Raw genomic sequence first — 20,039 nt, forward strand, 5'->3', positions numbered from 1 at the left:
CGTATCCATACGAGGGGTCCATCCCACCATACACCGCCGCATTTCGAGGGAGACAGCCGAAGGGTCCTTTGGCAGGAATCGACAAGACCCAGGGATCCAATTGTCGGTTCCGCACTTGAGACTCACGGCAACCTACGTTCCCCGTGCGTCCCTAGCTCTGGAACATTATAGGTTGCCACCCATTTGCTCGTATACGTGGCAGCGTGATATTGGGGCTGTGTCTCGTCAGGCCAAGCCCATCAGCCACTCTTTTCTGCGCAGGGGGAGTGGAGGGGGGGATCGAGCTGGAGGCCGCGTCTATTAGTTTGTATGTACTTCGTATGGGTGTTGGCTTTCTATAAATGGCGCGGTCCCCGTCCCACATGACTTCTGCTTCGGCTTCTGCTCTGCCAGACTAGACACTCCATCTCAATCACCGTTTCTTTTTCTCCTCCAAGTTTCTACCACCGAAGCAATCATGAGCGGCTACTACAACAACGAAGACAACAGATACCCGCCCCAGGAGGGCTACCACCACCAACAACAACAAGGCGGTTCTGCCAACTCCTACTACGAGCAGGGCAACAACGATCAATACCGCACACAATACCAACAGCCTCCTCCCTATGGAGCAGAGGGCCAGCACAACAACTATGGCCAGCAGCAGAACTATGGCCAGGAGAACTATGGCCAGCAGCAGAACTATGGCGGCGAACCCCAGGAGGGCGAGCGAGGCCTGATGGGCGCTCTGGCTGGCGGTGCTGCTGGAGCCTTTGGCGGAGCCAAGTTCGGAGGCCAGGCCACCGGCCACTCCAAGACGAGCGGCGTGGTTGGCGCCATCGTTGGTGCCTTTGCCGGATCGAAGCTGCAGGACGGCGTTTCCGACTGGAGACACGAGCGACACGAGGAAAAGGAAGACGCAGAGAGATGGGAGGCGGAGCAGAGACGCAGACGCGAGGAGGAGAGATTCGAGGAGCGCAGATATGAAGAGGAGCGCAGACACCGCAGCCGATCTCGCAGCCACTCTCGCCGTCGCTCCCGCAGCTCCAGCCGCTCATCTCGTCACCACCACCACCACTCCCGCTCCAGGTCTCGCGGCCACACCATCACTGTTCAGCAGGGAGACACGCTCCGTTCCATTGCTGCCCGCTATGACACCTCTTATGAGGAGATTGCCCGGCACAATGGCATTGACAACCCGGATATGATTTACCCGGGCCAAGTTCTCAGAGTGCCTGGACGGTATTAGAGGATGTTTTGATGCTCTAGTCTAGCATGACGGATGCATTTTTGATGACAGTAATGACGGTAAACGGAGGCTGCGCCAGATTAATGGGCTTCTACCACTTGAGATAAGAGGATCCTGGAGATCAAGCAACTGTGGGATGATCCTTAGTCTAGCTAAATAAAAATAAATCTAATTCTGCAATGATTCACGCAGTAATTTGCACTCGTAAGGGCAAGTGGACAATACATATTCGTCATTACATCCTCGTTTCAAGGTTCTTATATCACGTTAGATTCAAGGGCTCAAATTGGGAAGCAAAAATTAGGAACTCTTATAACTATAAGCACATAACTCCACAGCTACGCACACCGTTATTGCATTGAAAGAGAATAAATTTCTATTGCTTCTATTACTTTAAATAGTTACATGCTTTCCAGTAATTACCCAAATGCGATCCAATCAACTTCAACGTCCGCGTGGAGTGGTGCGCTACAAATCCAAGTGAAGCCTGTAGTAGACTGTTTGGATATCTTTACTGTGATATCTATCCTTTTCCCAGACTCCATTTTGATCTTATTGATCGCCACAAAAATACGAGGTGTCCTTTCAAATGTCTCCTCGAATTTTTCTACGATTTCTTTAATGTAGTAGCGCCCATTAAAAAGAACACAATCAGAATCTTGAGTGCATTTACCATGACCCTTTCGAATGCGTTTGCCTTCGCTCGGAAAGGCCAGCCAAGTCACAGATACCTTTTGTTTAGAGTACTGCAGCTTAAAAGAAGCCGGTTGAATAGTTCCAATACTAGCATAAAAGGAGCAACCTTCTTGGTCAAGAAATTCGAGGCCAGAAAACCATACGATAACATTGGGAGCTTTCTTGTATGGTTGTTCGAATTGGATTTGCTCTTCGGTATCTGCTAGATAGTAAGATTTACCAACTTTTTTTTATATGTTAGCAATCTGTATCCATATTCGAGAGTATCATCGATTTATATTTACTCCTGAATTCATACCTTGAAAATCTTCTTCGTCTGGGCCAAATTCGAGCCAAACAACACTGCCTGATTCTCCATCTGAATTGGTGCCATTGGTGCTAGTGTTCTTTAATTCGAGTTCTGAAGCAGTAACGTTACTCGCCTTCCACTGAACGCGACTATCAGAATCCATTTTTCTGCTTATTGCACTGATGCCAAGCATTATACACGGTGGTTCTGAATAAATAGGGTTAAAGGCAATACGGAATAAGTCAGTTTGACCAGGCGTGGATCGCGGCCGGATATCCAAAGTTGAACAAAAACCATCACTATGATTGCGAAGTGGACGAATTTGAGAGCCAGGGCCAAGCAGGCTCTCTGCTTCAGAAACTTGGTCTTTTGTAAGTTGCGTCATCACCAATGTCTTCGTAAGAGCTTGCACGAGCAGCTTCACAATATCTGTATGTCCTCTCCATATAGCCCACATTAAGAGCGTTGTTTGAGAGCTGTGCTGTACATCAATAGCTGCGCCTCGCGTTATAAGAAGCTCTGCTGCCTTTTTATAGCCACTGTTGGCAGCCAAAAAAAGTGGTGGAATACGGTAGTCGTTTTCTTCAACACCATCTCCATTATCAAGTAATGACTCCATGATATTGATAGAGTTTCGTTCAACTGCGAACCATAGAGCGTTCCTTCCGTTGTACATCCGCCTATTGCAGTCGACTTTGTTAGTGCGCAGCAGCTGCTTCACAATATTTTCATGTCCATTCTTAATGGCGAAGACAAGAGGTGTCAAATCTTTCTTATCAGCAATATCAAGATTAGCACCCATATCAATAAGTTGTTGAAGGGGTAATTCTTGACCAAATTCAGCACAATAGGAGGCTGCAGTTCTGTCATCTTCATCTGTTATGTCGAGATTCTCTCCCATCTCTAAAAGTGTGGAAATAACCTCAGGCCACTTATTCTGAGCGGCGAGGGGAAGGTACTGTCCAAGCTTGGAAGAGTTAAAGTCTCCAGGTGTCGTCAAGCAAAGATAATAAAGCGCTTCTGCTCTTTAATTATCTTTGATGGCTTGAATAAACCCACTTGCCGGCCATTCAAAACGTCGTCCCTGAAATTTTTCGACGATGTCTTTAAACAAATCGGGGTTTTTGTTGTAGGATCGTGCAAAAGAATCGCTGCTGCTTCAGAAATTGCCGCGCCAAGATGCTTGATCTTGTTACGGACCTTGACTCGATTATCTTTCCAATTCTGGCTATCATCCAATTCCTTTATATTTAATGTAGTATTATGTCCAGTTAACTGGGAAAGGCGAACTCTGTTTTCAAATAGAAGGCTCTTTTTCGTCCTATCTTCGCTATTAGGGTCTTTGACGATAGTAGCATTTTCATGTTGCCCCGTGATATGCCAGGTGTAGTTATTCCGCGATTTTTTCTCAAGTGCCTCTTCTTCACGTTCTTCCTCAAGTTCTTCCTCAGTTACGTTTTTCTCAAGTACATAGTTCTGGAAAGCGCATCTTTTAGACGACTTCTTCTCAGGCTTCTTTTCTTTAGAGACCTCAACGGCCAACCAATCAAGCTCGTGGCCAGCAACCAAATCATCCCATTCAGCCAACAGTTTATCATTCTCAAAAATGGGTTGTATAAGGTTGTCGCTCTTACTAAGCCGCTGCATGCGTAAAGCACCACGTAATATGCTCATAACGAGAGTAATAGCAAGCTGAGCAATAGAAATCCACGCATCGAGTCCCCGAAGGCCAATAAATTGAGCGATATAGCCCAGAACTACCAGTGAAACGGCGATAAATGTACCAGAATATCTTTTTTGAGAATTTTGTGTCGATGATGTCCAGGTTTGAAGTGGCTTTGTCTCATCTGAGCAAACAAAAGGAGTTGAACGTTTGATCTCCAATGATCTGTGGCCCTGGCTGTAGCCAGTAAATTATTGATGAACTGTCTTTTCTTTTTCGTTTGTAGTATTGTTCATCAGTTGTTTCCCCGATCAGTGCTGCGCAACTCCATACGCCCAAGCACAAAGTGAATGTACCCGCAATGTAGATTCCCGGTGCGTAATCTCGAGAAGCTTCGCTGCTAAGCTCCTAAACGTTCCAACCAAGTAGCCAGTGACTTATACCAGCAAAAATGACTACTCCTGACTGTAGAATAAATCCAAAAGCGGCTACAATGTAGAAAATTACATCTGGCGGCGCTTAATTCCCACGTTGAGAGAGATATTTGGCTTTGGAGCAAATTTCCATGCACTTTTCTTTCCATTCGGGACTTTGAACCAATCAATATCTTCCTCATCCCCTTCCAAATATCGCGTGAATAAATGTAAATTCGATTCGCCGTCTTTGGGCGCGTTTGAGAAGTAAATGAGCTCGATAATATCTGGTCGGCCAAGGACTCGAGTAATCCCGCCCTTGTCAAACTTCTCGCAAACGTCTGCACTTGTAGATGTGCAAAGCTCTGCTTCTGCTATACTTTCTCCCTCTTGCGATCTTCCAATAAATGCTCTGAGGGCGGAACTTCCGCATATTCGAATAACAGCTGTGATGGTGCTAATAATGCCAATGGGGGCCATAGCAAAGATGAAATAGTCAATTAATCTCGTGTTTTCGCTAAGATATTGGATAGTGGCAGCATCTCCCAACAGCGAAAGAAGAGGCCCTAGATCTGATGCTAGGTTATTGGAGAAATCATCGAGGCCACTGGCATTGACGACAATGGTGGTAATGAAACAGACAAGAAAGAAGATTGAGTGTTTCGACATTGTCTCTTTGATTGATGGTTAAAAATTAAATATTTGCACCAGGCAAGAGAGTTTCAATGCTGTGTATGAAGGAAGGAGAAGAGTAGTTACGATGACGTCCAATGTATTCTAAACTTACTGATCTATAGCCCTTGCATAGTTATTTCTGAAAGAAGCCTGCATTGCGAGATTGGGGGCAAAAATATTTTTCGACCTTACAACGCAGCTACAGCCTGGTCATGAGGCTCCCCATCCTTGTCAGTACAGCTGAATCAGGGGCCTCATGCAGCCTCGCTTGATTCTTTCCAATCGCAGCGATCGTTCTAACTTAGCTGGCGGGTCCCAATAGCCAGATAAGATTAGCAATACAGTCTTATTCACCGAGTACAGCGCAAGTCGTAATCTGATTTGCTGATACTTCGACTCCTCACAGATGCAATGCTACAGTTATATGTCATACACTCGACGTTGGGCACTGATACATGGATAGCCCTTGCTACTGTGGCCGAAATCCACCCTCAATTGTTTTCGGCTTCTCAATTGTTTACCTCATACAGTAAGCCAGACAGAAAAGGTAGAAACAGTGAGGTACATCCATATCGATGCATCTTGTGAAAATTTTAGGAATTCAATGTTCCGATAAGCTCTTCTCTTAAGTTTAATTCCTACCACCTTGGATACCACGTACAGGTCTCCACTCCTCTGTAATAGGAAACAACATCGAAGGCAGCGCAAGTGTTGGCCAAATATATTATTGCTTTGAAGTTCACAATATATTAGAAACCTCTACAGTCTTTGATGTTAGGTCCCGTACTTGCAGTAAGGATTGGGAATGTAAGGGAAAAGAAATGAAATTATATACATAGTAAGAATAAAACACTAAAAGCCTGAAATGATTATATTACATTAAATAAATCGTAGAGGTAGTGGAGTTAGTAGGAAACTACCTAGTAAATATATGTACCTATATTCAAGTTAATAACTCTTTGGTATAATAAGTGAGTGCGTAAAATAGAGCTGTGTACTTATAGTTAGAAGATTTTCTATTTTTTTGCTTCTCATTTGGCACCGTATGATAATATATCTATCGCATAATTTGAATTGTAACCATATGCTAGTAAAAAAAATCTTTAACAATCCTAGTGTGACTATACCTGCTCTGAGCCTGTATAGGGAAAATCAGCCACTCCAGCCATCTGTATTTCCAGCACTCCATTAATAGTACACTTCTATGTATGTTTGCTCCACAAACCGTCTCGCTTCCACGTCCATTTCGTCAAGTACTCCGGGTCCATACCCCTCTCAAATGCCTCAGTTCGAGCTTCAATCTGGGCATTCAGCATAGCCTGCCGGGCGGCTGCGCCTCGGTTATTTAGCTGAGGCATGCGGTCGATGGCATCAATGGCTAAGCTGAATCGATCGGTCTGGTTGCGAATGGCCAACTCCAAGGGGGTATCAATGTTGCCCTTCTCTTTATATCCGCGAACATGGATGTTCTGGCTTCCAGGGCGCTTATATGTCAAGCGGTGCACCATCCAGGGATAGCTGTGGAAGTTGAAAATGATGGGCGTATTGTCTGTGAATAAGCTAACCCATTCTTTATCGCTGAGGCCGTGTGGATGTTCGCTCGGGTGAATCAGCTTGAACAAGTCTACGCAGTTGACATAGCGAATCTTGAGATCTGGGAAGTGCTGGAGGAGGAGGTCGATAGCTGCCAATGTTTCGTGGGTGCTGATATCACCACAAGAGGCCATGATCAGATCGGGGTCCTGTCCAATGTCGGTGCTGAATTTAGGCCAGATGCCGATACCCTTCGTGCAATGAATGATAGCAGCGTCCATGTCGAGATACTGAAGATGATCTTGTTTATCAGAAACAACAACATTGACATAATTTGAGGATCGAAGACAGTGATCCATGACTGCAGCCGTTTTGTTAGCAACCTCAATACATATAGTGGCGAATAAAGCAACGTACCAGATAGCAAGCAATTTCCATCAGGGGGAAGATAGATGCGAACAACTTCGGGGCTCTTGTTGGCAACAACATCAAGGAAGCCGGGATCTTGGTGAGTAAAGCCGTTGTGGTCCTGTCTCCAAACGACTGATGTCAAGAGGATGTTGAGAGAAGCGACTCGTACACGCCACTCCACCTCAAAGCATTTCTCTAGCCATTTGCAGTGCTGTTACAAAAGGTTAGCGTTGATCGTAAGATACAAGCATCATCGCATTTCAGCTCACCTGGTTGACCATAGAGTCAATGATGTGAATGAATGGCTCGTAGCTATTCAATAGGCCGTGGCGGCCACTGAGGATGTAACCTTCTAGCCAGCCCTCACAGGTGTGTTCAGATAGCATCTCCATGACTCTGCCTGCTGGAGCAAGATTACCACCATCCTCATCCTCCTCAAAGTACTCGCCCATCCAAACCTTTTTGCCCACCTCGTACACAGCTGACAGTTTATTTGACTCAGTCTCATCAGGGCCAAACAATCTGAAGTTATGTAGGTTTGCCGCAACCACATCTCGTAAAAAGACTCCCAGTCTCTTCATGCTGGCATCCGTGACAGCGCCAGGATGCTCAACGGCAACGCCATACTTCCTGAAATCGGGCATATTTAGGGGTTTTCTGAGAATTCCGCCATTGGCAACAGGATTGGCACTCATACGACGGTTACCTGTAGGAGTAAGGGCAGTCAATGCAGCGATAGGTTTGCCGCTTTCATCAAACAGCCTATCAGGCTCATAGCTGCGCATCCAGTCTTCGAGGATCTTTAGATGGGCTGGATTTGTCGCGGGGTCGGTAATGGGGACCTGATGTGCTCTCCAGAAGCCTCCAAGATAGTTACCATCCACCTTACGAGGCGCGGTCCAGCCCTTTGGTGTTCGAAGGATAATCATGGGCCACTTTGGTCGGATAGCTTTTCCGCTCTCGCGAGCCTCTTTCTGGTAGCCCCTGATCTCTTTCACGCAGTGTTCGAGCGTTGCGGCCATGGCCTGATGCATGGTGTCTATATCATCTCCCTCAACGAAATAGGGTGCCCATCCATAGCCCTCAAATAACTTTTGGAGCTCATCATGCGAAATTCTTGCCAAGATGGTAGGGTTGTTAATCTTGTAGCCGTTGAGATGTAAAACAGGAAGGACAGCGCCATCCGTGATGGGATTTAGAAATTTGGTGCTATGCCATGCAGTGGCCAAAGGTCCAGTTTCTGCTTCGCCATCTCCTACCATGGTAAGGGCAATGAGATCCGGATAGTCGTATACAGAGCCAAAGGCATGAGAAATGGAGTAGCCGAGTTCACCACCTTCGTGGATAGAGCCTGGAGTCTCGGGGGTTGCATGGGAGCCAACTCCACCTGGGAAGGAGAAATATTTGAAAAATTTCTGGAGACCCTGAAGGTCCTGTGCTTTGTCTGGGTAGACTTCTGAATAGACACCTTCGAGATAAGATTGTGAGAGGACGGCTGGAGCGCCGTGGCCGGGGCCAGACACAAAGTACGCATCTAGGTCGTACTTCTTGATAAGACGATTGAAGTGCATATAAGTGAAAATTTGGCCAGGGGCTGATCCAAAGTGTCCGAGCAGACGAGCTTTCAAATGCTCCTTCTTAAGGGGCTCGCGAAGCAGAGGGTTATCTCGAAGATAAATCATACCCAGAGACAGGTAGCAGCTGGCTTTGAAGTAGTCATTGTATTGTTTGATTTCCTCATCGGACAGGGGAGTGCCCTGGACAGTTGAGCGGGCTTGGCCAAATGCCCGAATTGATTGAACTTCGGCCATTGTTGAAGAGTTGCTTGGCTTCTAATGTTCTGAAGAAGGGAGTTGCCTTGCAGATACAAGACGTAATCCAGAGCGAAGAGCGCCTCTACTTAAGTATAACGCCAAGAGCTAAGAGCGAGCGGCTGGAATTGATGGCTTCCCGCCGACACGGGTACTAGTTAAAGCCGCCTACAAGGGTAAGCCGTCGATACTTTGATCTCTCGCCCCTCCCGTGTTGGTGGAATGGATAATATGGGGGAGACAACAGTGATTGCACCACAGCTGCGGGAGCTTGAACCAACAGATCGAGGAGCTAGTACCAATCGATGGAGCTGAGGATGAGAAAACTATGCAAGCAGAGCACTATTTGCAGCTCGGAGCGACTAGAAGAGCAGCAAAAACAAGGTTGGGTATCATGCCATGGTTGAATCGAACGAGCCCAGCAGGATGCAGTCGCAGCTTACTGGGATGCCAGTGGCCAATGGCCCTGGGGAAAGCTGCACAGGGTCCATGACGCCCGCCAGATTGGCGAATCTGATTCGACATGGGCAATCTCCACGGCGGTGGTTCGTTTGCTGATAGAGTTCTGCCTGCATTGTGGTGGTTGTCTGATGTGAAAAGTTGGCACACCCTCGCATTGGCATCTGGCGTGATCGATACGTCACCCGTCGGACGACTGGAGGCGGCTACAGCGTCTTAGTGGCGGGGAAGACGCTGGAGGAGGGGCTCCAGAGCCTATCGGTCGCCGGGGAGGGGCCGTAGACCGCCAGAAGCCACTGAAGGGCCTGTATCGGACTCCGCTAGCATGTGGTATGCCTGTCTATCTATCTCTCGGCGATCACTTTTTTTCCATTCAATCAACTTCGCTTCCAAGTCGAGAATCCAATATGTCGGAGTTGACAAGGGTCAAGGGCCGACTCACGATGCCCCAAGAGTACCTATGTATTACTCTATAGTAAATATTCGCCTGCGCTATTGGCCAGATCGGTTGATTTGACATGTGAGCCCGATTGACAGCATGCCAAGAATGGCGAGCTATCAGCGTTACATGCTGCAGCTGTCACATCTCATCACATTCATGTTGGCTGATACCACAGGTACGCAATTAATTTTTTTTTCCTTCGCTCTCTTTTTGAGAAGCCGAGGCTACATCGTGAGAGCCTTCGCTTACCCTCGCTCTCTTCCTGCCATGTAGACTGTAGACTGTGCCGTAGGTCTTACATTGAAGAAGCCGTCTTCAGCCATAGTTAGAGGGTTAAGCTTTAGGATTCGTCTTCATCGCTGGTTTCTACTAAAACACAGTCTACCCTTGGTGGCGTCTCTTTTCCCTCCAAGCCATCTCTGCTGTCCTGTCACAGAGACGCTCACTGATAGCTGCAATCGCCTGTCCAACCATCTGTAGGCAGACGCCCGAATGCTACACAAAATGCTACTTCCTGACGTAACGATGCTTATCACGAGGACAGGAGTCTGTGCCTTGGAAGAATTTGCTTGAAAGGGGCATTATAAGTCTCCTCTTTTTTCCGACCAACCTTAGCGACAACATTATTCCAACAACCACCACTGATCAAATCCAATTCTACACATATTCAATTACTCTTCCATCACAATGCCGCAGCATCGGCCGGAAACGCCACAGCCAGAGGCTCCAGAAGCCCCTCTTCCCAACGAGCCTGATACCAGCGAAGGCGATGGCACTGCGGACTACTGAGGGGCAATTCAGAAAGCCAAATCTTGATGACGACAGAGTCGCTCGGAGATTGCGAGAACACGAGTGAGTCCCGAGAGGCGAACGGGCGAGCGACTTCGAAATTCCTATTCAGAAAATAATTATTGTCGACACAGAGGAAACGAGAATGAATAGACATGCTCGAATACGATGCATGGAGGATACGCTTCTGTCCTTTTCTTCCCTTCCAACGGCCGGTTCCGATTACCTTTTATACTATTCGCCCCCCACGCCACTATTTCGAGTTGCACAACTTCAAGTTGCAGCTGGGGCGACTTTATTAGAATGAACGAAGAATGAATTTGAGCGAGCGATGTAAAATATTTATTTGACTTTGATGAAACTGAGAATGAGAATTTTTACTTTATAAGGATTGATATTCCTGTTTTTATTTTTCCAACAGCTAGGACTTGGTGAGTGAGCTGTCAAGTGCTACAATGCAGACTCGGGGTTATTGATCATACTGTTCCTTTTCATAGACTGCATTCCTCAATAAGAGCTGTAAAAATTCTTAGTTGCACATATAGTAGAATCTGACTCTGTGCTCCGTCATTTTCTTTAAGTCTCAAACGATCCGCCAGCATTGGTGCCTCGTTGTCTTTTTTCTCGGCATGTGAAGCAAATTCCAGCATCGTCGCCAGTGCGGACGCTGCACCTCACACGTCATCGGTGGCTACCAGCTCGGAGCTCGGGATCTGAACTCCATATAGCTCGTGAATATTTTGCTTTTCATCTTCATTTCTCTCCGATACATAATCAAATCAATCTTTTATCTTTAACAAAAAAACTGTTCCATACTAATAAAAATTAACGAGGGCTGAGCATATTGAAATCACTTAATTGCTAATAACACCATGGACCCCTCACAACAATCTTCAGGCGCCCCGACGCTATCACCCGAAGTCATCGCATTTGCTGGACGAATGTACGATGCTGCCAGAGGTGGCGACGTCGCTGTTTTTCAACAGGCTCTACCAGCTGGATTACCTCCGAATATGACCAATGAAAAGGGAGACACATTGGTAAGAGCGTCACCAAAAGCAACGTTGTCGGTGTCTTATTGAGCCGCAACAGCGGGATTGTCGATATCTCTTAACATGGGCTTATATGACTCACATTTATTTTCCAGCTTATGCTCGCAGCCTACCATGGACACGCAGAACTGGTTAAACTACTGATAGAACACGGCGCTGACCCGAATCGCGTCAACGACAGAGGGCAGAGTCCCCTTGCTGGAGCCGTTTTTAAGAAGGAGGATGCTGTTATTGAGGTATGCGCGAACGTCCTTTTTTCCCCATGGATTTTCCTTTTTATCGATTATTTGTTTTCTTTTGGACTATAAGCTAAATAACGAATAACTAGGCCCTGGTAGAGGGCGGCGCAGATCCAGATTATGGAAAGCCAACAGCAATGGAGTGTATTGCCTTGTTTCAGCAGGAAGATGTATGGAAAGCCAAGTTTGAGGCAGCGCCGGGCAGAGGCAAGGGAAAGCCACCTTCACCAACTTTATAATTTTGTCACGGGGCTTTGAATCAAATAAAATTTAAGTTAATGTTTCTTATATCAATTACCAGTAACAATGAATTACCAGCAACAGTGATGGGTTTTGTCACGACAGTCTCGAGTTGTGAATTCTCACCTCACAATCTAGCGTTGATGTCTAATACTAAGTACATAGCCTTAACAAGATCAACACAGCTAGATATTAACTTGAATATTTTTAACATGCATTCAAGCCACTTAATGAAGTGGAGACATATCTAGATTTATTTTTGCAATTTTCCATGATTTTTTTCTTCTTCTTCTTGTCAACTCACCTATAAATGTCTGGTTACCAAGACAGCATGTCCCGTCTTTTGGCGGGGTTCTTCTTCCACTTGCTCCCACCAGATTCTTCTAGTGCCTAAAGGGGTTGGAGGGGCTCTGGCCTGCTCTCTCCTTTGTCCCTGGCCCTGGTCCGTGCGCCCAAGTCCATCGTCAAGGCTGCAACAATTTTCCGGAGCTCGACAGCTTCGCACACCCGCGAGTCCAAAGACGCCGGATTCTGCCCCTTTAATCCGCAAAGCCACCGCATCTCAACTCCCCTCGTCGTGAAGCGTTTTGGCCCCTCGTTCCAACAAAATACCGCCAAAATGTCGTTCGGAGGTCAGACGCCGACCATCATCGTCCTGAAAGAAGGTACCAAGATTCAAATTTACCCCACCGTCGCTGCCCACCGCTGCCCGCCATCCAACGCGGCCACAGACACACGATTGCTGACAAAAGTTGGGCTTCAGGAACCGACACTTCCCAGGGCAAGGGCCAGATCGTCTCCAACATCAATGCCTGTCTGGCGGTCCAGGCCACCATCAAGTCGACGCTGGGCCCCTACGGTGGTGACCTGTTGATGGTGGACGAGAATGGCAAGCAGACGATTACCAATGATGGCGCGACTGTCATGAAGGTACGGCCGACCCCTATACACATAATCTCTTTTGGAGAACGTTATAATATGATGAGAATCAAGTTGACTGAGTGCATGAATTAGCTGCTCGACATCGTCCACCCCGCTGCCCGCATCCTCGTCGATATCGCACGATCACAAGACGCTGAGGTCGGAGACGGAACCACATCCGTCGTCGTCCTGGCTGGAGAGATCCTCAAGGAGGTCAAGGAGCATGTTGAACAGGGTGTTAGCTCACAGATCATCATCAAGGGCCTGAGGAGAGCGGTGCAGATGGCCGTCAACAAGATCAAGGAGATTGCCGTCAGCACTGAGGATGGAAGCCAGCGCGATACCCTGAGCAAACTTGCCGCCACCGCCATGACAAGCAAGCTTATCAAGCGAAACACAGAGTTTTTCACAAAGAGTATGACTGCACGCAAAATGATGCGAGATATCACATGGAGACTAACAATATATAGTGGTGGTTGACGCCGTCCTGTCACTCGACCAAGACGACCTAAACGAGAAGCTGATCGGCATCAAGAAAATCCCCGGCGGTTCCCTGACCGAGTCTCGCTTCGTCAACGGTGTTGCCTTCAAGAAGACTTTCTCCTATGCCGGTTTCGAGCAGCAGCCCAAGTCATTCCAGAAGCCCAAGATTGTGTGCCTGAATGTCGAGCTGGAGTTGAAGGCCGAGAAGGACAACGCCGAGGTTCGCGTTGAGCAAGTTTCAGAATACCAGGCCATCGTGGATGCGGAGTGGCAGATCATCTACCAGAAGCTGGAGGCCATCTCCAAGACTGGCGCCAAGGTTGTGCTCAGCAAGCTGCCCATTGGTGACTTGGCTACCCAGTACTTCGCCGACCGGGACATTTTCTGTGCCGGTCGTGTTGCCTCTGAGGATATGGAGCGTGTCACTCAGGCCACTGGTGCCGTAATTCAGTCAACATGCTCAGACATCCTGGCTGAGCACCTGGGAACCTGCGAGACTTTCGAGGAGAAGCAGATTGGAGGAGAGAGATTCAACTTTTTCGAGGGCTGCCCCGAGGCCAAGACCTGCACCCTGGTCCTGCGTGGAGGTGCCGAGCAGTTCATTGCCGAGGTCGAGCGATCACTGCACGATGCCATCATGATTGTCAAGCGAGCCGTCAAGAACCGAACAATTGTTGGCGGTGGTGGTGCCGTCGAGATGGAGATCTCTGCCTACCTGCACCAGTTTGCCGACAAGAACATCCCCCACAAGCAGCAGGCTATCATCAAGTCCTTCGCCAAGGCGCTGGAGATTATCCCCCGACAGCTATGCGACAATGCCGGTTTCGACGCCACCGACATCCTAAACAAGCTCCGTGTGGAGCACCGAAAGGGCAACACATGGGCTGGTGTTGACTTCCAGAACGAGGGAACCGCCGACATGCTGGAGCGATTCGTCTGGGAGCCTGCCCTGATCAAGATCAATGCTCTGCAAGCTGCCACCGAGGCCAGCTGCTTGATCTTGGGTGTTGACGAGACTATCAGAAACGAGGAGAGTGCTAAGCCACAGGCACCGGGTCAGCTTCCCCCGGGAGCTGCTCAGAGGGCACTCAGGGGCAGAGGACGGGGTATGCCTCGACGGTAAAGAAGGGAAGTAAAAGGAAAGCATGAGTGGAAGAATTGAGGCGCAAATTAGGGGGGGATTTAAGCATTTACACGCATAAAAAATAAGGGAAGAAAGAAATGGAAATGGAGGTTTTGAGGATCTTGTAAGATACCTAGAAAAATTTGGCCTCTATTATCTACTAGACTTTTTTTTTGATATGACATTTTTTCCGACGATTATCTGTAAATTCTTTAATTTGTCTACAATTTAACTTCACATCGTTTGTTCACTTAAAGGTCATGGTGGAAAAAGAAATTCAGGCTAGAAAAAAGAAATTTGTTTCTTTTATATGAATCTATAAGGGATATCATATCATACCCGTTTGTTGCGGCCGTATATACATCATATATCCATTTACACTGACGCACACAATCATACTTCCTACTCTTACTCCTACCTATGCTGAAACTGAAAGAAAAAGAGAAAAAAGGGAAAAGGAAAAGGCTTCAACGCAACGCATTGCAACGTAACGCAACGCCCCGCCTCAATTCATTCTCATGATATAAAAAAAACGGGAAGAGAGAAAAAAACGATGATTGGTAAATTCAGACCGCCGGACCGCCGAAATTTATGTCATATATGCCCCTTCCGTCTCTATGTCCTATTCTGCGCATCATTTGCGGTGCGCCGCCGGTTAAGCCGTCTACCATAACATCGTCGTCACCCATGACGTGATTCCCGTGATGGTCATTCGGGCCGACGTCGTTGACATCATCGTCGTCTACGGCGTCGTGCTCAATGAGCATCTCCAGGTCGGTATCAACCGAGGGCGGGACGTCGCCGTCAGCCTGGTTGGGTACGACATCTTCCGTTGCGCTGAGGAGGGCCTGGAAGTCGGCGTGTGGGTGGTAGTGCTCGAAGGCGATGTCATGGTGTTGCTGGGGGTGGTGGTGGTGGTTTATGATTTGGGGGTCGATGGGCTGGTAGACGTGCGTTTCATGTTGATTTGGCTGGTCTTGCAGCATGGGGTTGTGGAGGTGGTGGGCTGGGTGATGGGGGTTGTGGTGGAGAGATGGTTGTTGGTGGGTTACTTGGTGGTGATGCAGGGCCTGTTGTTGGTATTGGTGGTGGTGAGGATCTGGAGAAAGGCCATGGTGGTGGTGCTGCTGCTGCGCCTGCTGCTGTTGGTGGTGGTGGAGGCCCTGGGTGGTCTGAAACGTCTGAGATGGCGGTATGACGGAGATGTCGCTGGGGTTTGCATATGCGCTCGGGCTGGGGCTGGTGCTTGGTGAAAGCGACAGCATAGTATCGTGGCTTTGTAGGGCCAAGATTCTCCCCGTAGTTGCGATATTGGACGGTATTGAGTGATTCCGTGGAGGGCCATTGCTGGGTAAAATGGGCGTGGGAGCCGGTGTCGTAATTGTTGACGTCGCTACCGAAGCGGCAGTGGTAGGGACAGGCGCAGCGGTCTTCTTGGTGCCTCCAGGATTCGGCGTCTTTCCGAGCTCCTTGCACTCAGCGCACGCTCGGATAACGTCGCTAACGGTTTCCTTGATGCGACTCCAGTGATACTTTTCCGCAATGGTAGCCGTCGTCTTGTTGATGCCGCCGTGGTGCATGACGTGCACGCTGCGCGCAATCTCATACTGTCGCGCCGGGTCGGATATGACCTCCTTGTCCTTGAGCATGAGCTTATCCCCATCGAGCAGCTTGTAGTGCGTCGCCGCACTGCGCAGACGGCTCTTCTCAGCGCGGTCTGCGCCATTGGGATATTTGCCGTACTTGAGATAGTATTTGATCTTGTCGAAGCGCTCCTCACTTACCAGCTCTTCGGTTTCGCCAGGAGCCAGATCTCGTCCATAGATGATGGCGTCAATAAGTCGGTCAGGATAGCTCTTGAGGTTGCCGCATCCCTTGACTCGTCCAATGCGCTTGAAGCCCAGCGCATCCCAGATCTTGCACGACGCCACGTTGGTCTCGTACACGAGGTTGAAGACGCTGTAGGTGTACCCCAGTCTCGGCGCCCAGTCGATGTACGCCTCGCCCATCAAGCGGCCAGCACCACGGTTACGGGACGCGTCGGTAACGAGAAAGCCGCCGTTGCACACATGGCTGCTCCGCCCAGGGTAGTTGGGCCGGATGTAGAAGCTGCCCAAACACTCTTTAGACCAGTCCTTGCCGTCCAGAAGCTGATGCGCGCCCTCAATGCTTCCCAACAGCATGACGGCGCCAAAGTTCTGGAACCAAAAGTCGGCGAAGCCATCGGCCGTAAAGGGGTCCATCAGGGGGTACGTGTCGCCGCCATCGATCTCCTTGTTGATCTGCGCGCACAGGTACACAACCAGCGACACGGGGATCTGGTGGCGCGACGCAAAGGGCACAATGGTGGCCACGGTCTGGCGATCTCGCAGCGTCACCTGGCGAGGCACAATGTCCGGCGGCAGAATCGGGTTGTTCGGGTCCGGGAACGGTGGCTGGCCGGAGACCCGATGGATTGTGGGGCTGGCCGGGTCATCGACGGCGGCCGGCATCGTTTGCGCTGAGCCGGGACGAGATGCGATGGCAAAGAAACTAGTAGCGCGTGCGTGGCAAAGCTCGGAAGGGGGGGCGTGAGAGAAGGGGAAAGCCGTAGGTCAACGCAGGATGCTCTGTGCATATTTGATAATCAGCCACCGGCCCGCTTAAACATTGACGGCACGAGCCTCGCCGCAGCCTCAGTCAGTCTGGGTTGAGGGAATCGCAGCCCATTCACCACCATGGGGGTACGTCATCCCAAGCAAGGGGAGCACAAAGGTCAGACCGAAAAGGAAGAGGGACGTTTGCCTTGGGTTGGAAGGGACTCGGGGAGCCAATTGGGTATAGCTTGGATGGGGGGTAAGAGAGAAGGAAGAAAAAAGAAGAGGACAACTTACCATGGATAAAAGAAAAGAAACGACAGGGAAAGGGAAAAGAGGAAAAGAAACGAAAGGAAGTATCCCCTCAGGATAGGAAACAATGTCTCCCTCCCCCTTGCAGCAAGGAAAAAAACAAATAAAAGAGTCAAAAAAAGAAGAGAGAGAAAAAAAGGAACCCGAATATTCTCCTCCAAAAAAAAAAAGTCCACCTAAAAAAGTTGAAGCCAAGGCCACTACAAGCCTGCACGATAGAGGGTGAGCTTTGAGATAAAGAGATAAAAAAAGCGCCTAGGAAATTTTTCCCTCTCTGCAGGTACGTCCCAGCGCAGCTGCAGCGCGCACGCAGGAAAAAAAGGCCCAAAGTGGAAAGAAGGGTAAAAAAAAAAATCCAGGGTCGTCCTCTAAAATTTCAGTCTGGTCCCCTTTGCGTGAGCTCCAGCCTCACTATTTTTCCCCCCAGGAAGAAGAAAGGTTAAAAGGGTTCTTCTTTTCTGCGCGGCTAGGATTCAGTGATCGCAGCCAATTCTGTGAATTGGTGCCGGGCTGGGTTTGGCGGCCGCAGTTCGCGCTGCTGGCTGACTGACTTCCTGCTTTGGGGGCTGTTTTTCTTCCACTGGGCTTTGGTTTGCTGGATTGCTGCTGGTGCTGCTGCTGGTGCTGGTGCTGGTGCTGGGCTGCTGTGCTGAAAAGTTCGTCGTGCGACGTTCTGCTCGGGGGAGGCGGAAAGCCCTTTTGCAGGGTGGTGTGTGTGTGTGTCGGCAGCTAAAAAAGGTATCGGAGGTACCTTATCTTTAAAGGTAAATCCCTTTCGGAGCACGGGTTTTTCCGTCTTCGGCTCGGAGGGTTTCCTCTAGGTTAAGCTGGCGATGTCATTGGCAGCGGCCGTAGCTCGGGGGAGGGAAAAAAGGGAAGAAAGAGGAAAGGAAGTTCAAGAAAAAGAGAAAACCGACAAGGGATGCAGTGAAATGACTTGAAATGAACCAAATTAAGGTGGAAACTTTCATCTCGTTTGCAGCGTGCACCTGCATACATCCATATACACGTCGTCTATTATACAGTTTTTGTTTTAAAATCCCTCTCCTCCCCTGCTTTCCCCCTTTTATACATGCGTCTAATATTGTCTTTTATACACTTTTCCGGACTGCTGACTCAATCTCGGCAGCGTTCACCTTCAGACTCTCCAGCTGCGCTTCGATGCTACCCAACTGCGCGCTCAGTGTCGACTCTGCAGGCGCCGCAGCTTCACTCGCGACAGTCTCTCCCATCAAGCTCACCAGCTCATCTTCAGTGACCTCTTCCTGCTGCTCGCCCAGGTACTGCGACCTCAGCAGCTTCAACTCCTCATCTGTAAATCCCTGAATGTTGGCCTGCATCCTGCCCATGACCTCTTTCCTCTTGAGGAGGGCAGCCTGCACTTCCTTTCTCATGTGGCGGCTAAGCTCGGGAGAAGTGCTCCAAGAGATGTCGCCCTTTTTGGCGTCTTGAATACGTCGGTTCTGGCCGGCCTCTCCCGCACGGCCCAGGACACCAGCAACCAGTGCCATGGCACGAAGACTAAGAAAGAATTAGCAATCATTGGATTGACGCAAAGGAACCTGGCAAAAATTCTACTAACCTGTCATCATTGGCGGGAATCGTGTATGTCACCCAGGAGGGATCAGTGTTTGTGTCAATGACTCCAATCGTGGGAATGTTCTTCAGGCCACACTCGTACAGCAGCGTGTAGTTCTCTAGGGGGTTGAGGCACACCACCAAGTCCGGAAGCAACGGTCTCGCTGTGCCCTTGAACATGTCGAAACCATCAAGCTCCTTATCCATGTGATCCACCACCTTCATGCCCTGGGTCTTGAGAATGACGTCTCGGTTTGTGATGGCACCTGGGGTCCACTTCGTAAACAGGTGGTAGGCGCCTGCCAGCTCAGATGCCCTCGTGACAATCTCCATCTGGCCCTTGCGGGTACCGACAAAGAGAATAATGCCGCCGCGGTAAGCTACCTCCTCAACCACTCGGGCTGCCCGTCGAAGATGCGCTGCTGTCGTCTCAAGAGAAATGACGTGAACGCCCTGTCGCACGCCGTAAATGTATCGTGAATTGGCCGGGTTCCATAGTGAGGTGTTGTGTCCCATATGTGTCTGCGACGCCATCAACAGCTCCAGCGTAACGTCCTCTGGCCGGGGAGGGTTGCTAATGATTTCCGTGGGGATGTATCGCTTCTCAAGCTTTGAACCAAGGCTTCTCGTATTCTTCTGAATGCGCTGAAATTCGGCATACTGTTGAGAAGGAGTGAGGTTCTGCTTGCCCCTCTGATGTGACTTTGTCCATGCGGTTCCGTGGTGCTGCTGAGAAGAGTTTGCTCCGAGGGTCATGATGACTTCTTCGACAATCTTTTGCTTCTTCTTCGATGAGGAGACCATCTTGGGAGCGACAGCAGCAGCTTGGGGTGTCGGCCAAGCCTGAGCAGGTCCATTGGATGTCGAGCTTGAGGCTGTCGCCGTCTTTACTTCGGTCGAGATTTGTCGCAGAACGGTTCTTGGCAGGGGAGAAGCCAATGCGCGGCGGCCTGCATCTGATTAGAATCTCCCTAAACAAATCTACATGTTCAATTGACTTACCGTGCCGCACAGCGGCGCTCTGGACATTCATTGCGGCTTGTGTTGCGCTCCTGCTACCGTCCGATAGATCGCCCGAGTCCAAATTTTGGATCACGCCGCTATTG

General features: G+C 49.2%; 7 protein-coding genes across 7 annotated transcripts; 3 read left to right on the plus strand and 4 right to left on the minus strand.

The window, feature by feature from the left end:
* Positions 1–116: 116 nt before the first annotated feature.
* On the plus strand, positions 117–1,317 carry GGI43DRAFT_70155 (CVNH domain-containing protein). The gene has a single exon (XM_083210174.1). It carries the CDS (start codon positions 458–460, stop codon positions 1,226–1,228), a length of 771 nt encoding a protein of 256 aa, XP_083059790.1. The 5' UTR covers positions 117–457; the 3' UTR covers positions 1,229–1,317.
* Positions 1,318–4,958, minus strand: GGI43DRAFT_427958 (uncharacterized protein; the record flags this gene model as incomplete). The annotated part of the gene is made up of 4 exons (XM_083208896.1): positions 1,318–2,147; positions 2,223–3,180; positions 3,273–4,113; positions 4,384–4,958. 4 exons carry the CDS (start codon positions 4,956–4,958, stop codon positions 1,648–1,650), a joined length of 2,874 nt encoding a protein of 957 aa, XP_083059791.1. The 3' UTR covers positions 1,318–1,647.
* An 852-nt stretch (positions 4,959–5,810) lies between these two features.
* On the minus strand, positions 5,811–8,915 carry GGI43DRAFT_427962 (XFP N-terminal domain-containing protein). The gene is made up of 3 exons (XM_083208897.1): positions 7,178–8,915; positions 6,915–7,119; positions 5,811–6,858 (listed from the first exon to the last, which is right to left on the minus strand). The coding sequence occupies exons 1-3, from the start codon at positions 8,717–8,719 to the stop codon at positions 6,167–6,169; spliced, it is 2,439 nt and encodes an 812-aa protein (XP_083059792.1). The 5' UTR covers positions 8,720–8,915; the 3' UTR covers positions 5,811–6,166.
* A 1,695-nt stretch (positions 8,916–10,610) lies between these two features.
* On the plus strand, positions 10,611–12,223 carry GGI43DRAFT_407092 (ankyrin repeat-containing domain protein). Its single transcript, XM_083206197.1, has 3 exons — positions 10,611–11,449; positions 11,557–11,697; positions 11,790–12,223. The coding sequence occupies exons 1-3, from the start codon at positions 11,282–11,284 to the stop codon at positions 11,937–11,939; spliced, it is 459 nt and encodes a 152-aa protein (XP_083059793.1). The 5' UTR covers positions 10,611–11,281; the 3' UTR covers positions 11,940–12,223.
* Positions 12,224–12,263: 40 nt separating this feature from the next.
* GGI43DRAFT_70326 (chaperonin-containing T-complex subunit CCT7) lies at positions 12,264–14,750 on the plus strand. The gene is made up of 4 exons (XM_083210176.1): positions 12,264–12,605; positions 12,704–12,870; positions 12,955–13,276; positions 13,332–14,750. Exons 1-4 carry the CDS (start codon positions 12,560–12,562, stop codon positions 14,465–14,467), a joined length of 1,671 nt encoding a protein of 556 aa, XP_083059794.1. The 5' UTR covers positions 12,264–12,559; the 3' UTR covers positions 14,468–14,750.
* A 283-nt stretch (positions 14,751–15,033) lies between these two features.
* On the minus strand, positions 15,034–16,959 carry GGI43DRAFT_384516 (uncharacterized protein; the record flags this gene model as incomplete). The annotated part of the gene is made up of 1 exon (XM_083203530.1): positions 15,034–16,959. One exon carries the CDS (start codon positions 16,957–16,959, stop codon positions 15,034–15,036), a length of 1,926 nt encoding a protein of 641 aa, XP_083059795.1.
* A 1,487-nt stretch (positions 16,960–18,446) lies between these two features.
* On the minus strand, positions 18,447–19,966 carry GGI43DRAFT_423367 (mitochondrial 37S ribosomal protein uS2m; the record flags this gene model as incomplete). Its single annotated transcript, XM_083208231.1, has 3 exons — positions 18,447–18,876; positions 18,938–19,883; positions 19,936–19,966. 3 exons carry the CDS (start codon positions 19,964–19,966, stop codon positions 18,447–18,449), a joined length of 1,407 nt encoding a protein of 468 aa, XP_083059796.1.
* Between the last annotated feature and the right edge of the window lie 73 nt (positions 19,967–20,039).

This window comes from Trichoderma evansii, assembly GCF_050947405.1.
Source record: "Trichoderma evansii strain SZMC 28006 chromosome Unknown GGI43scaffold_12, whole genome shotgun sequence".
Taxonomy (NCBI): Eukaryota; Fungi; Ascomycota; class Sordariomycetes; order Hypocreales; family Hypocreaceae; genus Trichoderma; species Trichoderma evansii.